Here is a 25,530-nt window from a genome sequence, read left to right as displayed (position 1 = left end):
AGCTGGCCAGTAAATGCTTCAAGCTGTCAGCTAAGATTATTGTGTTCAAAAAGGGTATCTGGCAGCATATTTAACTGGGACTGCACTAAGTGTGTCACCTTTACTTCTGATGAAATTAATTTTTACCCGACTGCCTCTAAACCTGGAATTTTACAGTAAAAACTCAGAATGAGCTTCCCCTGTCTCATCTGTTAATAGCAATTACACCTGGCTGGGCACAGGCTAGACTTTGCTGTGATTTCATGGGAAGTCTGGAATATACATGACATTAAAATGGCTCTGTAGGTAACACACCTACTAGCAAAGGGAACTGATCCTTTGTTTAATTTCTGTGAAGGACTGCCTGCTTGGGAAAGCCCACCCCACAGGCAGTACCCTGGGGTGGGTTTCTTGTCCAGCTGCGTTAGTGATCTCACAAGCAAGAGACTTAGGAGACCAGCCATCAAGCTCAGATGGGTAAGATAAAGGCAATACAGTCATGGCATGAACATCATCTCCATTCCAGCAGGTGTGAATTGCTCCTCAGGCATCAGGGTTTCTTGTTCTGAAGAGCTTACCTAGCAACCTACACCTAACAGATACACATACACAGTTTTCTTATACAATACGGCCTAACTGCCACAGAACGCAGAAAAGTCATGTGTCAGCATTCCTGTAAAAGCCTTTCATGGAATACTAAACCCACGCTGCTGAAACATTGCAAGAGGATCACTGAAAGCTGTCACCCACAGAAAATGTTTCTAAGAGCCCATGCACTTTTTTTCTGCCACAGTTGGCACCTACTATTTTCTGCATCATTAACATTTTCAAACAGACAAAACCACCCCAAATATTAATTTGAAAAAGAAAGGTAGCAAGATCACATTGACTGATGAGCAGAGCGTATTCTCTGTGTTCAGTGGAACAAACAGCGTATTTAAACACCTTCTGACACTCACTCCTGGAAGGAGTTGTCTTCACAGCAGTACCAACATACCAGCTGATACAAGGCAGCCAGTGTTGAATTGGTGGCTTTGTGCCACTCTTCAGGGTCAGATAGTACAAAATAATTGCATTAACTTCAAAATCACCAACTGGATGGGTGAAGTGGATGCTAAAATTTTTCACGGGCCAAACTCAGGTATAGTGTGATTTTGTGATTGAGACAGGAACACAGTAATGCTGCATGAGCTCCAGATAATGGACATATTCACAATGCTGACAGGCAATTTGCTATGGTTACAGTCAGTCACCAGCGGCTTCCAAGAATTACCATACACTGTAGTTAGGACAGCTACCCTGGAAAGGCACACAGTATATCTCTCCAAATCATGAAATAACTTCTGTCATCAATGCACAAGCTTATCCAGCTATCATACATGGAATGTACTGATTTGAACAGCTAAGAATCTTGTTTGTTCTTCATTGTTAATCGTCCTTGGCTGTTGTTGCAACTATGCTAGGATTACATACACTACGCTATTTTGCTTTCTCTATCTGCTAAGTAGAAAGTAGATCAGTCTATCAGCAAATTGATTTGAAACATTCCTGGTTTGTTATTATTTCACTTGACTAAGGCAAAGGACCTGATTACTCAGAACCTCCTATATACACTGAATGCTTACTCAAGCAAACTGTCCTAAACCTGCTAGAAATAATCCTGAGGCAATATTTCCTGCCAGAAGGCTTGTCCTAGGAGCAGTCCCTGAAGCACACAAGAAGTCTTCCCATCTTTGCAGGATGCCTGGTTTTTAGCAGAACAACCTGAGACCTGCTGCTCCCCTTGTCAGGAATCTGGCTAGCACCTGTGAGCCTTTGCTTATTCAAGTGATTTTTGTCTCTCCATATTCATCTAGTGTCAAATAAGATAGTGTATCAGGTAATTTGATCCTATGTATCATCTGTACTTGTGTGGTATTATTACTTATTCTTTTAATGGTGTATGACTTTTTCCAAGGCGTGTGGTATCATTCTGTGTACAACTGAGCAGATCACTCTTAAAAAGCAGACTACTGAACACTCAGCAGTCTGTGCTTGTTCTTGTCGTTTTCTTCTAAATGCTCATTTACTTGTGATTCTGTTCCCCCACAATTAGAATGATTTGAACTTAGAACTAATCAATCTGTAGAGAGCACAGCAAAAGAAAAGCTCTCAAAGTGAGTGGATCTTGCTGTCAATTTCATAAGCACATTCTCCCACTTGAACAGCTTTAATGATTTGCCAAGAAAAATTGCAGTTTTACTTTGTCCCCCCTGCAACAAATGAAACATTATTGTCACAGGTTTGGATGAAAGAAATATTTAATATTTCCTATAATTACTAAATTATCTAGTTTTCCTGTACTGATCTATTAAAAGTCAAGACACGTCACAGTGACCATGGCACTAAGCACTCTTTAATTTATTATACACAAACCATGAAATAATCTACTGGATCAATGTTCTCATATGACATCAGGACTATTTAAAAAGCTGCTTGCAATTTTCAAAGATTACTTGGGACAATGTAGGAAAACAGTTTTCCAGGAAGTAGTGGTAATCATGCTGTATGCCATTTTTACCCAAAAATGCAGACAGAAGAAGGGGAGAGGTGTGTGTCTGTGGTGGTATGTAGTTTCTCCTTTACAGAAAGGAGAAGTTTGTGAATTAGTTTGTTCATCAGTTTGATCCTAAAATTAGATTTCTGCTGTCCCTAAGTTCTTTTCACTGCAACTAAATACCACTTACAGAGGAACTAAAGAATCAAAAATTACAGTCTAGAAAATCAGATGGAAACATTTTTTGTATTTTTGGTACTGAGGCTACTCACTTTTCCCACACTGGCAAGAAAAAGAACGTGATGATATCAGGAGAGTCTTTCATCCTCCTCTTCTTGGAGTCTGTTAGCGTAATAAAATGTTTTACTTTCCAGTCTAAATCAGACTTATATAGGCTACAAATTCCTGAAGTCAACAGTATCTCCTGTAATCTGGAGTTTTCCAAAATCTCCATCAGTTATTTGAATGATGGAAGGTCACCTGCTACAAATACATCTGCTTCACATCATTTTTCCACAGAAATATGGTAATTATTCATTGAAATTTTAAGGACTGTAGAGGAAGCCACTGACAGCACTGAACACTTTTTAAGCTGATGGGGCTTAAAACCAGGCTGTGGGGCTGGAATGCTCTGTGTGAGGGGAACAAATACCGTCATGAGGGTATCCTTTAGTCAAATTTTATTTATGAGAGTCTGTTATCATAAAATCTTAATTTAAGAAGTAAGGATGCTGCAGGCAAAGAAGTATCCCTGCCACAGAGAACAGAATGAAGACTTCTGTACATATACAGTAAAGTTGCTATGGTCTTTTGGACCATAAAGTTGCAATGGATCAGAGAGGATAATCTTTATTATTCCTATTCAAAGATCATACCTGTAAATGGAGAGATTCTCTTAAACTTCAGGGGCTTCTGTATAAAAGGAAGAGACAAATGCCTAGTGCCAATAATGACCAATGAAATGGGAATCTGTATATATATATATATATAACTGATTTGTTTACAAGAGATATATCACACAATTTTTCTGGCAAGCAGAAACCATAGCTTACTTCTTAGTATTTCCCATCTGTCTTACTTTATTTCCTCATATCTTAACAAACTGAAAATGGAGCTATTTATTTTCTGTTCTGTATTAAAAAAGATGCGTTAACTTTGATACCCAGATAACACATTAAACATTCATTTATTTGTGAGAGTTTCATTATATTATTACATATGCCTTGATTTGGTGCATAGGAAGTGTAAAGTTTAACATGCTGATTTTATTACCAATTTTAAGAAGTTGTGGAGCTTTACTCTATAATAGACAGGAGATATAGGTCTGAGTTTCCCATGTATTCCTGGGTACAGATGAGACTGGAATTTAAGCAATATGCCTTATCCTTGTAACAGGTTAATTTCAATGAGAGGTACTTGTTTAATTAGAACCAAACATAATCTTACAATCAAATAGTAAGTACAAAAAAAGGAGTAATTTTTTAATATGTGCAATAGCTTGTTAGCCTGTTATTGTTTCTAATTCCTTTTGCACTTCCTCTTGTAGCCATAGCTTTTTAAGTATCTAGGCTAAACTTTTCAGAAATTATTAGCAATTCTGGGCGCCTATTCAGAGTTAACCTATTGGGGCCCAAAAGCGAATGTTTAGCACTTTCTGTGATTCCTTCAAGGTAGTTAATATTAAGGCAAAATTACTAATCCTTACCAAACTTCTCCCATCCAAAGATACCAAATGTTCATCCCAGTGAACTCTGACATCTATTTCATTCCACATCCTCAGTCACTCTGGTTATCTGGCCAAGGAGCAATAGTTAAGGTCTGCCTAAACATTTAGAGAAGTTTTAAATTTCACTAGGTAGCTGGGCACTTTTACACGCTACTTATTTATACAGACTACATCAGGCTCATTTAATTTGCTCCACCCTATGTCTAATCAACATAATAGCTTGTTATTTGTCTTAAACTATAAACCAAATATTTCAAAATAAAACAACAAAAAAACCAGTATTGGGTTTTACAAACAAGTATATGACATAATAATTTGTGGTAATGATTTAGGTTGGAGCAGCTTGCTTGTCTGGGATTTTAAATGCTCTCTTAGAACCAGTACTCAGAGACAAAGATGTGAACATTGACGATGTTACGATGAGATACCACTCCACCCATGACGTAGTTCATCTCCAGTTTCAGGATGGCATGGAAAGGTCCAACAATGGGCCTCACTTGGCGAACTACACCTGTTGGGATAGAAATAGGAGAATCAGATGGGTTTGGATGAACTGCACTCCCCTTCATTTTTAGTATAGCTGATTGAAAGTTATTTTATCTATTGGTTCTATAAATAGCTTGCAAGAAAGCTTGCAAAATAAGAATAAAATATAACTTTTCAACCAAAATACATTGAAGAATATTTAGAAAGAACACTAAAATGCTAATGGTGGAAAAACTATATATGCTGAAATTACTAAATTATTTTTTTTTACCTTTTATTGAGAGACATAAATTCTGTAAGCAGTCTCTGACCCTGCTTTTTAAGCAGAACATCAGGAGACTTTCCTTAGGTAAACCAGCACACATTGCCCTGAGGAGTACATGAGGATGCACACCTGGGAATGCTGTGCAATTTCTGGTACCATGTTGAAATCTGATTTTCATTTGGAACAGTAGAAATTATTTGTAATGCAGTCAAATCAACACTTTCCCTATAAACATCAGACAACACTAATCTGTAAATTGTTAGCGTACCATATCATGGATGGACAACCCCACTGGAAGCAATGAGAATAAAAGCAGGGGAGTTTAAGGAGCAAAGGGGGACTATCACAGCATCTGTTCCTGTGTCATTCCTCACATGAATGCTGGCCATTCCATCACCAGCATCAGGGCTTGACAATGAGGAAGGAAGTGGCAAGGGAGAAGTGAGCCGTGTCATCCAGGGCTCTAGTCCTTTGGTTTGTTTTACATGGAGGAGCCCCAGTGCCAGGACACAGCAGGATGGGGACTGCTGGGGGCTGAGAGTGGTGGGGTCCTCAGACAGGGCAGGGCTTCTCCAGACAGACAGGACGGGGGGCAGCCAGGTTCAACCAAGGGCCCAAATCACCAGGCAAAGTCATGGTAATGATGCTGCACCGAAGTCCGACCGTGGAGTCAATGTGTAGGTCAATCAAAGACCTACAACTTGATGGAGCTGGAGACCACCCCTCTTTCAGCACTGCTCAGGCAGGGACTGAAGCTGAAATGGGGCTCCTGGACTCTGGGCGGGGTGTAGAAGAGGACCTCAGGGAGGCCCATTTGGGCCATGAGGTCTTATCGGTGCCTTGACATTAAGTGGCTAAACAGAATAGCATTACAGCTTCAGACCTACACAAAAGAAAGTCAACAGGAGCTTTGCCATTGACCCCGAAGGCTCAAGATTAGATCATAAACGTGTTCTCACTTTGTGGTTATTTTCTAGATCCGGTGTACAGAGCAGGGAGCTACCAAACAGCTCTCATTGGAAAGGATGTATCCAAAATGTCAAACTCATGTGAACCCAAGGTCATCCAGCAGGCACAGGGAATCTGGTGGAGACACCCCCCCTCAGACACCTCCTGCTGACAACTGACTTACCTAGCAGGGTGTTTGATTCAGAAGGAAATACACAATTTAAGAAAGGCTTATTTAGATGTATCCCTTCTGCATGCTGGGGGTTATGTTTCATGAGCCTGCAGCACACCAGCGCCTTCCCAGAGTCCCAGCCAAACTCCTATAGCAGTCCCCTACAAACACATCAGCTTGAAATCTTATAGGAGGGATATACATTTGCTTATGCAGGCTGTCAGCACCTTCTTCTAAGGCAGTGGTGACATTACAGTTTTGTCCTGTTTAAACACTAATATCTTCATTATGCAGTGAAATTGCAAACTCTTCACCACATTCACTTTGCTTTCCATATTTAATACACTTTTAAAGCATCCTTCTTCCTACAATTTATATGTACATACATACATAAATACATACATACATAAATATATATGTGTGCTTATGTTATTAATTTTTTTTTAGTTCTCTGGGCTACTCTCCTGCCCCTTATAAAAATGACTGGGCTTGGCAGATGATATATTGAAAAGAAAAGCTGTGCTAAAATCACCCTCTCTTTAGGGTAGCATTTAAAGCATTTTGCTAACAACACGTCACATCATTGCAGGCACTTTTTCAACTGACAACCACAGAAACAGGCAGCATTGGAATCACTCAGTGCTGGCAAGCTGTTTCACTGCTAGCAGCTCATGAAGTGATCACCAAGCCTCGGATGGCAAAGGTTGCTGTTTCCATTCAGCAGCCTTTTGTAGTGTTGTCTACACTTTATTGCTATACTCTACTACCCTCTAGTCTAGAAGTGGGATTGCAATTTGGTTTTTTTCTGATGTGATGCAATTCTACTCATGATGGCTTATGCCACAGTATGGCATCTACCCGTTCATTGTTGATGTAGCATTCAAAGCAATTAGTAACTTTCTCATTCTTGCTTGGATGCGTTCTGCTAATAGGCAGAAAAAATGGAACATTTACTTTTAAGGTGGAACAGGCAAACACACTGTGATCCACGTGGCAGTACTTTTCCACACAGTTCTCTTGCTGCAGATCTAAAATCAAACCTAATAACGGTCTGAAAAGCAAATGCTGCACATTCTAAGACAGCTATACTGAAGCAAGAAATGGAAGAAATGTACAAAGAAACACAATATTCTTGTTATATTTATTTATCCTGTTTGTTGTGCCAATGTCCTAGATGGTCCTGAAATGACCACCAGTGCAAAAGAACTATTTCCTTTCCTCCCCTATAAAATAAATAGGGTGATGCAGTCAGATGGGTTTGTGCTACAGCATGTGTAGGATTGTAGGATGCAGTTGTTCTAAATGGGCAGAAGGGGGTGGGGGGGGTGGGGGGGGGCAGGGGCAGGAAGAGTAAGGAAAAAACCTTGAAATGTTCTACTAGACAAAAGCATATGACAGGTTTCCAGCTCTTGGCAGATTTACTCATTGAGAGCTTTCCAAAGTTTTTTGGTGAAAAGCGCTAAAATATAAAACCTGGCTATTGTTTTCCACCAAAATGAATGACAAATGTGAGTGGAAGCCATGCAATAGCGAAGCTGCTCAAAGCCTGAAACCTGGCTACACGCTTATCCAACTCCCAGTGATCGATCCTGTTGCAGTGGTCCTAGGATTTGTCTCAGAAGTGCTGTTAAAGGCTACCCGCTACAATGTGTCACTGCCTTTTGATGCTACCTGTGTCTGATTCTCTAATGTCTTGCACCTTTCATGTCAGGTACATAGGAGATGCAGCTATTTCAAACTCCAACAAGGCCAGCAGTTCCATATCTAATAATTCTGGATGTTTTTAAGTGACATGAATTTATCAGTTACTGAAACATTTGCATAAACATGTTCCTTTTGGCAGACTAATGCTGGGTCCAGATTTGTGGTCTGGCATCCTTCAGCATTTAGAGCTGAATATTAAGTATAAAACCATACTTCATAGAAATAGGAAGGTTACAATTTTTAAATGTACTGAAAAATCAAAAAATGTAGAAATTAAGCAGTTGCTTTTGATCTCTTTTTTACCAGTCTAAATCAAAAAAAGCTGGATGGCGCCACTCAGATTTGACATAGGGATAACTGCAGACAGGAACCTGGTCCTGGACCACTGTAGCAGTGCACACTGTCCTGTGAGTCACACTATAGAATATCAGGAGAACAATGGTGGTGTTGCTCATTGAATGACCTTAAAACAGAGGGCTTTCAAATACCACCATCAGCTGGCCCTCTCTGCGACCAAAGCTGCAGACTCTACAGTTGGTAAATGTGGTCAGTTTATTTAAGCAAGTTCACCCAAATCTTTTTCCAACAAAGTTGGATTTCAGTTAGGTTAGCATTTTGCACAAAAAAAAACCCCACAGGAGAACATTTGTCTATATTAAACCAGGGTAAATCATTGATAATAAATAAACAAGGAGATCCGCACTTTTGCTGAATTCCACGTGCCAGGTAATCCTGAGCGTCTGGGTTGTCTTGCCTTACAGGCACCTCTGTGCAAGCAGGTGCTGTTACCCTCCAGTCTGATGTGCTGCTGTTGCTGTTTATACTCTTCAGTTCATAACCTGTGACCCAAACACAGACTCAACCTACAGAAAACCCTATGTGTCACAGGCCAGGCAGACTACTTTCCATCAGTTCACCTTTGTTTGGTTTTGCTTTTTTGTTAACTGAGCAGAGGTGTTATTACATGTCCCAAATCTGCCTGGGTATCTTCATGGTTTGCTGACCTCCTTTTAGAAAACAACAGTAAGACTTCTTTTTTTGCACACTTTGCCCTTATTGTAAACACGGTCTACACCCGTCCTTTTCATCTGCTATCTGTGTAAGCAAACAGCCCTGGCTTGAGAGGCAGTAAGTTTTTGGATGTCACAGTTATTTCTGCAGTGGTAAGTCTGACCATGGCCCAGAACTTTTAAAACTGTGTACTTAATACACAGAGATATACATTACATCATTATATAATATTTATATAATTACATAGTACATGTTATTATATATAATAATTATTATATTATAATTAGACATCATCATAATATATTGGTGATATATATTCAATATATTACAAGATATATTAATATCTTGTAATTCATACACAAGCGCTGTTCTCTTGCCCTGTTTCTTCTTCTTTCATGTTTCATATTTAAATTTTGTCTAACGTAAAAGTATGTCACCATGTGTAGTGAAGACATTAACCTAAATAATATATAACACTTATTTTGAAGTGAGAATATTGACAACAACCAACAGTCTTAGAGCCACGGTCACTGGATTACTGAGGCTTTGCTCACCAAAGAAGATGGAATAAGTAAGACAGCAAGGTTAATATTGTTAATCTTCCTAAGCTTTCAGCAGAATTTCTATTATTGTAATCAGATGCCACAGGTATTCCTTGGCTTGTCTATACCTCTTTAAGATATCATTACATTTCTCTGCTTTGAAATATGTGAGACCCTCAGGCAATTCACCTCTGTGTCTCGTTTCTGCTTGTATTTTTGCATTAGGCAGCCAATTTGCTAAGAAGCTGGATTTTGAACTTAGGAGACACACTGCTGTTTTGTTACCACATTAAACCACTCTGGATGACAAGTCCCCATGTTATAATGCATTAACATTCTGTCTCCAGAAATCCAGACTCCTGATCCTGACTCCCGTTCTATGCTCACTGCCCAGTATGCTGAAGGAGCATTAGCAAACTCTATAAAATACTTTTTAAAAAAGCACTTTTCTTCTTTTTTTCCCACTGTTAGCCACAAAATCTGCAGCAATTACACTTGTAATGAGTCTGGGTTACTGTGCTCCTTACACCTCTTGCTGAACACTGCATTTGCATTTTCTCTAGAGAAAGTTCCTCTAACAGGGCTCTCCATGGTTTACTGGAAAGCAAAGCAGAGCCAAAGAAGCTTATTTTCACCCTGCCACTAAAAAAGGCTGTTTTGCGTTGGTAGAGGAGATGCATTATGTTATGTTTTCAGTTCCAGAGATGAAGGTTGCAGGATTTCCCACAGGGAAATCCGGGAGTGATTCTCGTCTGTCGTCAAATATTTAAATCTGTACCATCGTAAGAACATAGTACAGATGTAAGCTGCATCCATTCCTCAAAAAGAGAGCTCCAGATAACCTAAACTTTTAAGGACCCCCACAAAACCAAGCTGAGAAGAGTTAGTGGAGCAGGCAAGAAATCAGAGGCCGAAGGGAAAGGCAACAGGGCCTGCTGATTACTGGGGAGCTGTATCTGATGACTGCTGGAAGAGGGGATGTGCTGAAGTAAACCTCCCCTTGCCTTACCTGCATGTGCATATGCAGGCATATATATCTGTGTATATATAAACAATCCAAACTACGGCCAAATGAAAAGTTGTTCTTCCAAATAACCTGTGGGCTATGCTCAATAAGATACACTAAACACAGTTATCAAAAAAGCGATCAATTCCCTCAACCACATTTCAAGCTTTGTGTTAAGTAACAGGGACAAGAGTTCTTCCCCTCTCACCACCTTCCCAGCTTTCCCCCCGTACACGGGGTTACAGCTGTATCGCTTCGTTCCGCTCATCACATGCCAAAGGATAGTGGCATGTGCTGACCAAACAAAATTACTACTTCTTTTTGCTTTGCACTCACAGCAAACACACAGTCTCCTTTCTGTGATTCTTCTCAGATGGCAAGTTAACAAAGAGACATGTGGCTTTTTACTGTCAGTTGAATCCAACAGTTTTGCCCTCTTTTTCATTAGTGCAGGACTTTACACTTGACAGTACAGGTGGGTACTAATTTAGACAGTTTTTTCTGGGAACAAACAATTTATTTAGGAAAAAATGCTGGTTTTTTACATTGTAATGTTTTTTATGTTTACAGTTTTTTACATTGTTTAATTGTATGATCTATGGTCAGCTAAAAACTGACCACAAACTGCCTAAACTTGGGGTGGATGGTGAGAAGTTACTGAGAGAGCATGAGGTGGTAAAAAGAACAACCTACTTTTCTGATTCATTAATCTATAGTTAACATATTAATCCTGTCCTAAACAGAACAAAACACATCTTTTTATTCATTCTGAGACCTATTTTAAATTAAACAATCTGTAAAATGGTATCTAAAATAACAAGAATGGGATATACATTTGAAATACCACAGGCAGACAAACAAGTCTGAGCATAGCTCATTGTTCACTTTTCCTTCAAAATAAGCACACAGTGCTATTGAATTATTTTTTTCATATTTGCATTCTGGCCATGAATTATTAAAATTAATTTTCACAAATCAGAAACTAATAGGACAACTGAGAATTAGTTTTCATTCACTCTACTGCAAGCGGAACTACTGACCGTACACACACAAAAAAGAATATTTCACATTAGTTAGAATTAACAGCAACTTGGTATATGAAATATGATATAAATTATCATGTGGAATACAGTTCCACAGGAATGTTAATAGAAGCTCCATTGTAAATTACAGTCACAGACAGCAAAGGGTCTAAGGGCTGAGGAAAGCTAAAGATTCTCCTAGGATCTTCCTGGAAATTCTTATACGTGATGCTGTTTCTTTGCCCCTGATAACACAGCCTGTTTCACTGGCTGCCTCGCTCTGAGGTCCCCAGGCAATTTCTAACCAAGTACACCCCAGCAAGGCAGGCAGGACAGCAGAGTCAAAAAGCTGAGCAGGGTACGAGGCTTAACAGTTGAGAGGCAGGAACACAGACCAGGGCTGAAAAATGCATAGCTTGTTCATGCAGAATGTATGACATTTCGGTAGCAATAGGCTCATTTCTATTCTTGATGAGATAAATAAAATCCCATGTGAGGAGCATAAGAGCCCAAGCAAATCAGAATTTCCCCTAAATGTCCTAATCCCTGGGCTATGGGTCTACAGGTCTGCTTGTAAGCAAAAGCTAAAGTCCATCACAAAATGTGCCCCCTTTGAAAAAAACACAGGAAGGACTGGCAAGTGAGTGTGCTATTACATAGTGAGAGTGAGTGCCATCTATTTTCAGATGGAACTTTTGGGATGAGCTGCTAGTGACACCTACAAGAGAGATTTCAATGACACAAAAAACACCTTATAATTTTTCCTCTAGCTATTTTCCTTGTGTTTTAAATGGATTCTTGGAACATGAAATGATTAATTTGGAAAAATTCAAGTACCAGAATGTGGTAAGAGCTGTGGAACTAGAGCCTAAATTCAACTGAAACTCAGGTAATTTATTGGGCTTTATATTAACTTCCAAATAATCACAGCCTATGTTCTGAAGACCTACATTTGGCTGTTCCTTGATCTCTGTTTACCCACAAAAAAACCACTCTGGTCCTTTTTACAGCCTTGTCAGAGATGAATAGTCCTAGCTGCCACAGTGCAACAATAACTACCCTTTTTAAAGCAATGGATCTTTGGGAATCACAAAAATAGCCTTCAAATAGTCTGCTAGTCTGTGTCAGGCCACGAGTATGTATGATTATATACAAAGGATGGACATAGGCTCTCCCCTAATATTAGCGATCTTCTTTGGTGCCATGTGGATGTTGCAGTAATGAAGCCGAGGGGTTATCACCTCAGCCTCCTGGAACCTAAAGGCATTGCACAGCTATTAAAGAAAAGTAGCCCAAAACACTGGCACGCTAGCAGTAATGTGTGGTGAACAACTTTTTGTAGGGGAAAAGCATGCTGAGTTTCCCTTAAGCAATACAAGAAGACCAATCTTCTCATGTTAATGCAAGATCCTGGACTATAATTCAGTAATTTCAAGTTTGCTTTTCTCCTCAAGGCCTCTTCCTTTATACTGCTGGCCAAGATTTTCAAAATTACGAATAAACATCTCAGATGCATCAGTGTTTCTTAAGAGCCTAGTCATAGTTTCAAAAGAGATGTTCAGGCAATTAGGAAGTTTAGGACCAGGGAAATGATCATTGCAGTGGCTATTTTAAAAGGTAAAGTTGATACAATCATTCCAGAAATGAACAAGAGGAAAAAAAAAAAAAAAAGCAAAAAAAAAGCCATGAATAAATGCTTCCTTGGATCAAACCATAGACAATGAGTTGCAGGTTAGGCTTGAATACCAGACTATTCCAGTCTACAACATGTAAATACATATCTATAGCATGAAGCCAAAACTATATAGCCAAATTGGGTTTTGGCTCTGTAGCCCTCAACTCAAACTAGTCATGTTAAGATTTGCAATAAAAAAGTTATTTCTTTTTCAGTACTCATTACAAATATACAAAGTTCATCAACAAGGTTGAAAAATAATTCACATCTTGGTCACAAACAGAAAAAATATATTTTAGGCTCTTTTATCAATTTTTTTCTGTAAAAAGCTTTGGGGCTTTGCATATGTTAAAGTTTAATTAAATTCCTTTCCCAAAGGCTGCTCTTTATTCCAAAATGTTATGTCAAAGTAATGATTCTTAATGTTTAAATTGCTCTGCCAGCATAGTTACTAGAGTACTTACTGACCTATACCATGCCAGGGGAGATGGGAAGTGAATAAACTGTTGGATAATTCCACAATGTATCCTAGCTTTGAAAAGATAGTCCTTCAAACATTGCACATTAGGGAATGTCTTACTACATTTGGTAGAGTGAAAGCTGCAAAGTTTCCCCTTTAGTAGCAATCCAGTCCTGTCATGTTTTCAACGTCATTGCAAACCAGTATCAGAACCACATAATAGTTGAGGCAGGAAGCACCTCCGAAGACCGTCTGTACAAGCCCTTGCTCAAAGCAGAGTCACCAAGAGCATGTTGGTCTGGGCTCTGTTCACTCTGGGTTTGAGTATCTCTAGGGATGGAGATTCTACAGCTCCAGGCAACATGTTCCAGTGTTCAACCACATTTAAATAAAGTTTTTTCATATGTTTAAATGGAATGGCTGGTATTTCAGTTTGTGCCCTTCGACTCTTGTCCTTTCCACACCGCTGAGAAGAGTCTGTCTCTGTCTTCTTTATTCTGTCCCATTAAATTGATCAGATTCCTTGAGCCTCCTCCAGGCTGAACAGTCCCAGCTCTCAGCCTCTCCTCAAATGACAGATGCTCCAGTACCTTAATCATCTTAATTGCCGTCTTCTCTCCACTCTGTCCACGTCGTTCTTACACCAGGAAGCCCAGAGCTGGACACAGCACTCAGTGGTGACCTCACCAGTGCTGGTAGAGGGGACGGATGACCCCCTTGAGCCTGCTGGCAACACTCTTCCTAATGCAGCCCACTGGCTGCTTTTGGCACAAGGGCATGTCATCAGTTCATGATCAACTTAGTATCCACCAGGATCCCCACGTCTTCCTCTGCAGAGCTGCCTTCCAGCTGGTAAGCCTCCAGTGTGTACTGGTACACAGGGTTATTGCTGCCCTGGGGCAGGACTCTGTATTTCCCTTTGCTGAACTTCATGAGGTTCCTGTCAGACCATTACTCCAGACAGCTGAGGTCCCTCTGAATGGCAGTACAACCCTTCAGTGTATCAGCCACTCAGCACAGTTCTGTTTCCTCTTCAAACCTGGTAAGGTGCACTCTATCCCATCATCCAGGCCATTAACGAAGAAACTGGGCCCAGTATCGATCCTCTAGATACACCACTGGTGACTGGCTGCCAGCTGTGCTTCTGTTCACAACGCTTGCAGCCTGGCAGTTCAGTGTTTTCAGTTTACCTCACAGTTCATTTACCAGGCTGCCTCTAAGGACATTAAGGAAAACGGGTGTTGAAAGCCTTACTACAGTCAAGATAAGCGACATCCGCTCTTCTCTCATCCACTAATCCAGTCACCTCTTTGCAGAAGGCTGAGAGGTTGGTCAGGCATGATTTCCCCATCATTAATCCTTGCTGACTACTCCCAGTCACCTCCTTGTCCTTAACATATTTGGAAATGGTTTCCAGGCAGATTTGCTCCATCACCTTCCCAGGGACTGATGTGAGGCTGACCAGCCTGTAGTTCCCTAGGTCCTCTTTCTTGGCCTTCCTGAAGAGTGCAGTGACATTTGCCTTCTCCCAGTCCATGGGAACTTCTGATCACAACCTTTCAAAGATAACTGAGAGTGGCCTTGCAATGACATTGGCTAGTTCCCTCAGTGCTTGTGGTGGCCCACCTCAGCTCCCATGAACTTGGGTATGTCCAGCTTGCTTAAATGTTCCCTAACCTGATCCTCCTCCCCCCAGGGTAAGTATTTCTTGCTCCAGAGCTTCCTGTTGCCCTGAGGGCCTCAGGACTCCTGAAGGCCAGTCTTATCAGTAAAGAATGAGACAGAGGCGGCACTGAATACTTCAGCTTTTTCCATGTCTTTTGACACCAGGTCTCCTGCCCCATTCAGAAGCAGGTCCACATTTTTCCCAGTCTTCCTTTTGCTGTTGATGTGCTTGTAGAAGCCCTTTTTGCTCTTCACAGCAGTGGACTGCGCCTCCACAGGCAGTCTCACAGGCATTATGTTCCTCCAGTCCTCCTCAGTTCATGACTGTGCCTAAAGGCACAATCTAGCTGTCAAACTGCAGGCATTTCCCAGACCACCAGATGTCTGATGACTTCAGAAAGTTAATGTACACCTTAGATTCTTCCATCTCTCAAAAGCTAAACAGTCATCTTCATTTTTTTTTCTCTCTCTTTTTTTTTGTGCAAGCTATCTATATTTCTCTCAATTATTTGTGACAATAACAACACAGGCTCCTGCTATGTGGTGCTCTATAGTTTCTGATATAATCTGTTTTATTAATAAGTGGCTGCTCTTTGGAAAATGAAATATATCTTGGTAATCATCACTGCAGGCATCATATCATATACAGAAAAATAGCTCTGAAGATATCATTAATCCTTGAGCTGCCACACTTGACAAAAATAAATACGGTTAAAGGATTCAGAAAACTCATTAATCAAAATACAAGTAGTGAAATAGATTTCCTCTTGCTTTGAAGTATATTGCCCTCATAACGTTGTGAATTAGACCTTCGTTCAAGTTTGATGGCGAACACTTCACAAAGTAACAGATTTGGAGAATCAAGTTAGAGTTGGATGTTAACAAGGTTTCTATGCTGACGGAAAACTGCTTCACAGCAGTGTGGCTGGCAATACATATCTTTGCTGAAGTACCTGGGGACAAGATTTTCAACATCATGACCTTTTCAAACATGAACCTCCCAGATCTTTATTCAAATTCCTAAGAAAATGGCCTAATTATCAACTTTTGAGCAACCAAGTGCTTATAAAAAAAAGTCAGTTTGGACACAAAAAAAATCTCACTTTCATAAGCTACATGACGTTTAGGGTGATTTCACTGTTGGTGTAAGCTGATCAAAAATAGTGGTCCTGCTATATCCTCCCCCCTTCTCTTGGATTAACAACTGAGAGAAAAGAACCAAAAATGTAGCTTGCTGCACAAGCACTAACACTGACAACAGGGAAAGGGCTGGAGCCTTTGTTCAGAGGTAGGTGGGAAAGGGGGAACTCCCTTTTGAGCACCAACAAAGCTCGAGGTCACTTAATACAACCCCAATGTTCCTGATTAGGGAACAGAAAGGCAATGGTGACTTAGGTGCTGTAACAGTGAGTATTGCACCACTGGCCTGAAGGGGACTCCTGATGCCTTGGGCCAGTTGGATTGCAGTGCTGACCACGGTGGGGTGGCATGTTATCTCAGGGAGAGACAAAAATGCCTGTGTCCCTGCAGCAATTCAGTAACCACGACCCAAAAGTGCAGCTCCAAGCTGTACTGTATCCTCCTCTGAGAGGTGTCATAGAGCAGGGGGGTAGGACAAGATGCCCCTCAGAAAAAAACAGCAGTGTAACGAGGTGGGCCTGCGCCTGCGACCATAAGCTACACTTATTGCTCAGATCCCTCCTGTGCTCAGAGGATCTATTGATCACTGTAATCATTTACAAGGCACATAAAGACAAAGCTCTCCTTTAAAGACTGTCCAAACAATTGTGTCTAAAACTCTCCAGGTACTTGTAGCCTTTGAAGTTTCAACCTAGGGTGCAAGTCTTAGTTTATATTTAGCTAAAACTGAATCTGCTTCTCTTTTTGCCTTTCCTTTCACCTCTAAAGAAAAAAAGAAAAAGGAAATTACAGCACAGGAATTACATTTCAGCATGAAAAAGGATCTTTCTGCCTTATTCAACAGATCAGAAATTTGGGATTCAATTTACTATAAATGTTACCCTTCAACCACTCAATGAAATTTAATTTTGTTAACACTTGGGCTTCTCTAGAAAGCTTTGATTGCTGAAATGCATCAAATAAAGAGGCAATAAAGAGGCCTCATGGTATTAATACAATTTTTGGCCAGAAACAAATGGTAAATATTTTCAAAGCTATTATCTGTCATGTTGGATCATATGGAGCCTTGGTATTACGAAAGAATTAAAAACAACCTTTGATTTTACTGAGGTTTGGCTAGTTTACAAATACTGTGATCTTTATTAAGGATACCAAATAACTTCAGAGAGATGTGCTCTTATCTTGGTTTGGCAAACTTGAAGTGCTTTCAGATCTCTGGTTTGCCTTCCAGCCAAACCTCGCAATGGGTTTTAATGTTGACAATGCTGCGAAATCACTCATGCCTAAAATGCAATAACTGTACTTGAAGTAGCCTCATTAAAAAATAGTTTCCACCATATATTTTTTAATCTTTCCTGTTCCACCTTTGAGAACGTGACATGCTTTATGCAGTGTAAAAATCATATATTACAAAAACAGGTGGGAAAACTTCAAGGCTGAATGTGCAAAACATGCAAAATCACATATGTCAGCCTCCTGATACTTTATTCCCACTATCTTTTTACAGGGGGTTTAGTGTCCATCGTGGTACACCATCACATACATGTTCTCTCTCCATTTAGTGAGAGTGGCTTAGTTTACCCTACCTGTCCCACAACCTCATTATTCCATTTCAGCCAAGCTTTGATACAGTAGCATATCCATGACACCTGGGCAATTAATTATTGTAACCCTAAGCATTTCTTGGCAAAAAGCTACATTATGGCACACAGCACGATATGGCTCTGTGATTCAATTTACCATGGAAGAAAAAGTACATAATCCTGAGAATTTGACATGAAAGCCTTTATATAGCTGCTCAGTCATCACCTAGAGGCGACAGCTCTGCTGGTATTGTTAGCAGAACTTCTGAAAAGGGAAGCTTTCTGAATCTTAATGTGTGTTAATCCCTGACCAAATTCTCAAAACAAGGCTGAAATAAGGGGTCACTTCACCACATTTGACCCCTTTAAAAATAAAAGTTAGGGTGGCTTTTTTGGGTTTTTTGTTTTTGTTTTTGTTTTCATTAAATTTTTTTAAGTAAGCTGTGCATCTTACTGGGAAAGATTTACGACATGCCTCGAGTCTCTTATCTTCTGTCTCTACTTTTATAGGGTGTGTAGACGCTACTGCAGGAATGATATGCTTGCTATCAACACACAAAGTCAGGAGTAGCAGCAGAAGCAGCTGAAACAGTTGCACAAATATTTCACACTTGGAGAGCCTCAGAAAAGCATGTCTCTGGCTACTCTAAACCAGGCAAAGCACCTCAGAAGGCTGAATTCACACAGACATTTCTCAGAGGAATTGCTATAGTACGGTTCTTGGTGTACTGGATTCCAAACCTGTCTTTATTTGTTCATATATGTAGTATCTCATCCCACTGTTTAAAATTAATACCAAAAATGCATGCTATGTAATCTGAACCAAGGACCTTTGCTGGTCCCCTTAGCTGTTCCCTGACTCAGTCCATTTCTTTCCTAAGTTGGCAGGTTTTATACTTCAAGTCACAGTTCACAAAACTTTGTCAAGGTTGCAGTGTGATTTATTTGTCTGCTGGCTTTATGGAAACTGTAACCAAAGGTGGTCTGTATGAATGTTTTTCTAATACGTTACACTTTCCTACCCGAGGGGTGAGATGAACATTGATCAAGGAGGAACGTTTGATTAACCAGATACTTGCAATGTGCTCAAGTGAAATTTGGCATTAGGAAGGTTGTTCCACTCGAGCACGAGACTCATTCTCACCAGAAAGGCACCTTCAGCATTTCTCGGATACAAAATGAAAATTCACCTTCTGCTCGAATTACTTGTTTGCCTCCAGAAGAGCTCTCCAGGCTGACATTTTTTCTGGAGGGGAGGGAGGGTGTTGAGAGATTTGACTACCGCACAGTGCAGTCATCAGCATCCCGAAAGGGCAGGTTCAGGCAATAAATCTAGGATCCCGTTTACCAAATGGCTTCTGGGTACCCTTGTCTCAAATGCATAGCTACTAATTTCGACAGGGCAACCTGGCATACAGAAAAACTCACAAAATATTCTTTGCTGAAGGGCTCCTCTCGTGAAAGGGGCAAGTGTAGATGAAACCAGCACAAAGATACTGAAAATAACTGTGTCTTTTTTTAATGTAAGGCTCCAAAAGCCTGTCGAAAAACCTACTGAATTATGTCCCTGCTCTGTGTGCTGACTGTGAATGACTGGACAGCACGGGTTTTGTATCACCAGACACCATTGTCATTTCATGGTAATGACATTATAGTCATAACAAAAGGTGGCTATTGTTGCTTACTTTCTAGTAGAAGTATCCACAAGGGGAGATAATGTATATGCTGAAATCTGCGCCCCAGTGAGCAGCGGAGCTCTCCTGGATGCCCTGGCTCTGCCTATACCTAGCTGCCATTTCCCCACAGAAAAGCAACTGTAGATGAACTACTTTTAGCATCACAGCTGTGCCAGGAAGCCCAAATCAGTCTGAGGATCTCATTATGCTAAACACCGTACCAAATGCACGGTAAGAGCCAGCCAGCCTCTGGCCCAAAGATAAAGAGTCTAGAGCAACAGAGGATAAGGGAGAAGCAGAGAGGAATGTGAAGCTACTTGCCCAGCACTGCAGAGTGGGTCCAGGAACACAGTTCAGAGACAAATATTTTGCAATCCAGTGACTCTGAATTCAATGTCAGACCATACAAGCATTTGCGTGGCAGACTGAAAAGACTTTGCCACACTGGGAATGGCCAAACTACTTATGAGATACAGAACTACTACCCCTGTGCTAGGGACAGGTTGCCCAAAAAGTCAAATAAACCTCCAGCCTCCTTCTCCTGCCCCCTATCAATATGGGATCCCACAAGCACCCTTTCTATGGTACCTGCTTTTGTTTACCTTCTGACCATTCTTTAAAAGTCTCTCCCTAGCCTCTGGAACATATGAATGATGATACCATAGTAGAAATTAGACTACTAATAAATCCAGTGTTGCACTATCAGTAGTTGAGATGCTTTCTGTAATGGTTCAAAGGTAAAATCATGAACTATCACATGTGTAAGAGGCTGGAAAGTCAGGACAGAGGTAGCAGTGAAATCCTTCCAAACAAAAGTGGAGATCAGTAGTACATACCTCTAAAATTATAAGCAATTGTTGACACCGTGTACTCAAGCACCAGCACCACACCCCTGAGAAGCTCTATAGGTACAAGTGAAATTTTATAATTTATTGGCTCTGGATATTTTTGGTAAGAATAGTATCAATCTGCATAATAGGTAAGAATATATGCTTAGGTTAGTATTAAATGCAATATGGAAGATTTCAGCCTATCAAAACTACTTTTAGTAGTTTTTACATTTTTTTAGCTGTATTATGAAATTTTTTAATCTTCCTGAAGTTTTCCAGACTACAAGGTGGTATTACAGTCACCTAAGAAAATGAATGCATAGCTGAGGGGGGAAATGTTTTATAGTATCTGATAATACCCGAGGCATTGATAGGACATTTTTGTACAGGCTGAAAATGCATTCTTCATTTTTCACTGACAGCTGGTTAAAGGAGGAATGTAGTGAAAAGTCTATAAAAGCTTAAAAAAACCCACAAACCTGGGTAAGTCTGCACTTCTGTTTTTCCCCCGCCCATGCTAGTAAGTGATGTACAGTTGTTAACAGTATCTTTTGGATTCAGTGCCACCTTGGCCCATCACCACGCCAGGCAACAGAGAGTCTACAGCACTTCTTGACCCAGGGAAGAATGGGGTTTCACATGTCTTTAACACAACGGGGTACAAGTGTTGGAGGCAACTTTTGACACAATTCTTTTTCTTCAGCTTGCATGAAGTCTATGCAGTGCCACTCCAGCAGGCTGGGTTTGGTTCCTTCTCTTCCACTGGACGTTATTTTCTGTAGGTCAGCACAGCTAGTTTTGGAGCCTGTTTTTATGTCTTTTGGCTCTTCTGTGTCTGATACTGCTGATCATTGATTCCCATCTGATATATTTTCTTCCCCTGATTTTGCAATACTGTCATTGTCTCTTTCTTCTCCTACCTTTGTGCCTGCTCCTCCTTTATCTCCTTTGGGAGACTGCGTTCTTTCTTTTTCTAACATTCCCTGGGGCAGCTCTTCACTCTGTTTCTACTTTCTCTTTCCTTCCTCACAACCTGCTCCTACACACTTACCTCCTCCTATGACCTCAGCTGCTCTCTCTCCATCAACAACTCACAACCAGCCTGATCAGCCACTCTCCATCCAATCCTACCTATTTCTCATCTTCGCTAACACCTTCTCCTTGATGTCTTGGTGTCAACTTAAAGGGACAATAGCTAAAACTGATGACCTGACTCTCTTCAGTCCACAATTCTCTGTCAGTGTTGAAGTCCTCATTTCTCTTCTGCACCTCCATCTCTAGCAGCTCCTCTCACCCTCTAGACCTTTACCAAAAGAAACCTGTAGCTTATCACTCTTTTTTAGTGTTATACTTTTGAGAGCATCTTGTGCCTTCCCATTCACACAAACACAGTTTAGATGCAGGTCCTTCTTAAGGTGTCATCTCTTTTCTTGTTTGTGACAACCTAGAAAAAAACTGGTTTACTACTGAAGGACTTCCTGGAAGAGCATCCTCACTGATCTGTCCTTTCTACCCCGCTTTTCCCAGTGCTCCCTCCTTTCTTTGAATCCCTTTGTTGGTTTCCTTTGTTCTGACATTGTCAGGCTTTATTACACTCGGCACTTTCAGTAACACTGGTAAGTATTTTCCTACTTTTTTCCATATGCTCTTACACATTTCATCTCTCTCTGAGCTAGTCCAAGTCTTGTCTTTTTAAAAAACCTCTCCTATAGAGGTTTTTTACCTTTTCTTTTGTAGAGAAGATTTGTCTTGTAGAGTAAAGGTATTTGGTGATCTAATCTCCATTAGCAGACAAAATAGCTTTGATAATCCAGTCATTTCTCCTAAAATATTATAACAGAATGAAACATGCTTGTTATTCCTTTTACCCATGCATCTATGATTTATTATCAGAGTAAATGTATACTTTCCTCTCCATTATCAGCTGCAAAAAAAGATTAAAAAGTAGGCTACACAGATTCAAGAGACATGTCCATGAGTGGTCATCAAGCATGATGGTCCAGGTGTGCTCTCCCAGAAGCGTATAAACTGACTACAGCAAGTTGGAATATTATATTTGGAGAAAGATTCCTGCATACCTGTCTGTTACTGGGCCATATGTTGGACACTGGTTACTGGGCTAGTTGGGCATTTGCTCTGCTGGAATCCCTAAGTTACATCCCCACAGTTATGTTCCTATGATTTAATGGGATAACCAATAAAGCTTTCTGATAACCAATAAAGCTTTCTGTTACCATTTATGTCCTTTGTCTTTTTCCACCCTTATACAAACACTCCCCCTTTCTTTACAGAAGGGACTTACTTTGTGAACTCCTGTGGACTAGGATCCCATCTTACTTATTTGTCTTGAGAACTTCCCAGAACTTTTATGGGAACACCTAACGTTCTGATTATTAATAACAAAAAAAATGATATTATGATGAGAGCAGCAGAACTGCTGCTGGCAGAATTATTTGCAATCCTAATTTCACACATACAACATGCTGTCCTGAACCACTGCCCCTCCAGGTAATACCAACTGGGGTTTTGTTTTGTTTTTCCTTTTCCAATTCTGCTGCAGGCAACTACTTTGCAGCTTCCATCCATTAATCTCAAAGTACTTTTACATAGAGGAATTAATTAAGACACTTACATACAAGAATTAATTAAGACAGTAGTAGGCATGTTTTATCATCTCCATGTTGCACATGGGGGAACTGAGGTGAAGAAACAGTTGCCTAATTCTTTTGCAGAGCGGGGAATGTACTTGGGCATATATCATACCCTCTAAACCTGGGGTATAAAAATATGCTTTCTCTCCTAACGTTGTGAGGCAGATATCCAGTTTACCAAGTAAAATACCATTGACATGCAGTCCTATTATTCAAAATGGAAACGCTTCCCTTAGGCGAATACCTTGGCCAGTCAAATTTCTAAACACATCCTTCTTTCTTATTTCAGACAGAAAGAAGCACACAGCATGAAAAGCAAACTACTGTAACTACTGTGGGATCTGATAACATTTATACTCTTCCGAAGAATCAACCCAATACCTGAAATCTGTAATCTTACCATCCTGCTTTAACAGACTGTCCCTCTTTCTCAGCATTCACATGTATACTTCTGTGCGATAAAGAAAGAAATATAAACCTAATGACTTATGATTTTTATCTACGGTTCATAAAACCTTTGCACAGCTGTTGTGCTACCGTGCTTCCGCAATGCAACAGTGCCACCTTCAGCTCATGCTAAATATGACTTTGTCACAAACCATCAGTATTGGAAGAAGCACAGCAGAGATTTTTCTTTTCATCCGGACAAGTCCTGCTAGAAAGCCCAGAAACATGTGTATAAACCTGAGCAGAACATGCACACTCAAATACGGAAGCACAAATGTTCACTGGGAACAATGGTCCTTTTTTCATAAAAAAACATTATTAAAGATCAATCAAATACTACTTTTTAATACCTGGCATTTTCATTCTCTAAACATGAGAATCACAGCACATTCCCCTGCCAACTGCATTAGCAACTCACACTGGGCAGAGCAGCCCATCAGCTGGGACCTGCTTCTGCTCACACCAGCCTTCCCATAGTTTGCCAGCTACTCCCGGGTATTTTGCGTTGCAGAGTGAGAGCCAAGCTGCAGTACACACTGGAAATATGTATCTGTATGCATGTATGTATAAATACCACATACACTCTACACATTACATACTTGATACAGTATGCATTATATCCCCTAAAAGGGCCCTGCTGTGAAGGACACCTCCCAGAAAGCACCATTGCAGGTCGTGCTGCAGCCCCTCCCTGCTACACGAGGAGATGCAGGTCTAGCGCAGACCCATATACATGCAGGTCTAGCGCAGACCCATATACATGCAGGTCTAGCGCAGACCCATATGCACAGCTGTACCTCCTGCCCTGTCTCCTCCCTGCCAAGCTGAGACTGTAAATCAAATGGGTATGTTCCATTCTGAAGTTTCTTTTAAACCACAGCATTTGACAGATCCCTTTAACCCTCAACAGAGGTATTTATTTAAAACTGAACCACCTGTCATTAAACATTAAAACAGGCAACAGTTTCAGTAAAATCAGTCCTGCTTTAAAAAATTTGTTATTATCCAAAACCTGGTGCAATGCTGTTTAAACAAGAAAGAACAGTTAATTAAATTTACAGTCTCTTTGCTGACATACTACATATTTTATATTTGGTTTGATTATAATGGGCAAACCTCACCATTTTAAAACTAAGCCATTTGCATTTGTAATTAGAACCCGTTCTGAAAAAAGTTAAAATACTTCTCAAATTAAAGTTTAGGCCTCTGGTATTTTGAATAAAAAATTACCTGTGGTATTAGCTCAAATTACACATACAGGACTGGAGAATATTAAATCAATTCAGGTTTGAAAATCAAGGTGGGAATTAATGACTTCTTCAACCTTGTTCTACAATATTACTGAGTGAAGAAAGTAAACAGAAAATACTCTACTCACCCACTGTCATACCATCCATGTAACGCTTGATGATATCAAAGGAATCTCTTAAATTTCCTTCTGTTATGTCAAATATGATATCTGCCTGGTTGGCTGGATATGTAGGTGTGATGGCACGAAGAAAAATAATCTCTGCAAATAGAGTACCACAGAATGAACTGAGCAGTATTTGAAAACATCACTGAAGTACCTGACAGAATCTGATCCAAAATGACTTGTCCTCAAAGCTGGTGGAGGACACCACCCTCCCACACCACTCCCAGTTTGTCCTCTGAAATGGAAAGAAAGAAAATCTAGGGGAATGGAGGATTCGGACAGATTTATTTTCTTCTGCACCACCCAAGAAGCCCTGAAGCCAAAACATTATTACTTTTAGAGTCCAGAAAGACCACTCTTAGAAACCAGTCAGACTTCCAGCGTGTACTCAAAGAGGACAACACTGAGGATCCACGGGGTGGGTAGTGGAGGGGGACCAAACAGATAAACGCCTGAACTCTTGACTTCCTTAGGCAGCTTCACAAAGTATTGCTATTACAAATTACAGGGTTCTTTTGAGTATTGGAGGAAGGTTTTAGTTGGTTTTTTTTTTAAAGTTAGACTATTTTTCAAGCCCCTTGTGAGGAAGGTA

At 40.3% G+C, this 25,530-nt stretch overlaps 1 protein-coding gene across 3 annotated transcripts in view; it reads right to left on the bottom strand.

Moving 5' to 3' along the window:
* Positions 1 to 2,352: 2,352 nt before the first annotated feature.
* Positions 2,353 to 25,530, bottom strand: part of FBLN1 (fibulin 1) — an 81,781-nt gene continuing 58,603 nt past the window's right edge. For all 3 annotated transcript variants that reach the window (XM_056340461.1, XM_056340464.1, XM_056340463.1), the window contains exons 16-17: positions 24,903 to 25,034; positions 2,353 to 4,752 (exon numbers count right to left, since the gene is read on the bottom strand). In XM_056340461.1, coding sequence (XP_056196436.1) covers positions 4,613 to 4,752; positions 24,903 to 25,034 — 272 coding nt within the window. In that variant the 3' untranslated portion in view covers positions 2,353 to 4,612. The remainder of the gene's footprint in view (positions 4,753 to 24,902; positions 25,035 to 25,530) is intronic.

This window comes from Falco biarmicus, chromosome 5, assembly GCF_023638135.1.
Source record: "Falco biarmicus isolate bFalBia1 chromosome 5, bFalBia1.pri, whole genome shotgun sequence".
NCBI lineage: Eukaryota > Metazoa > Chordata > Aves > Falconiformes > Falconidae > Falco > Falco biarmicus.
This window is presented reverse-complemented; position numbering and strand designations above follow the sequence as displayed.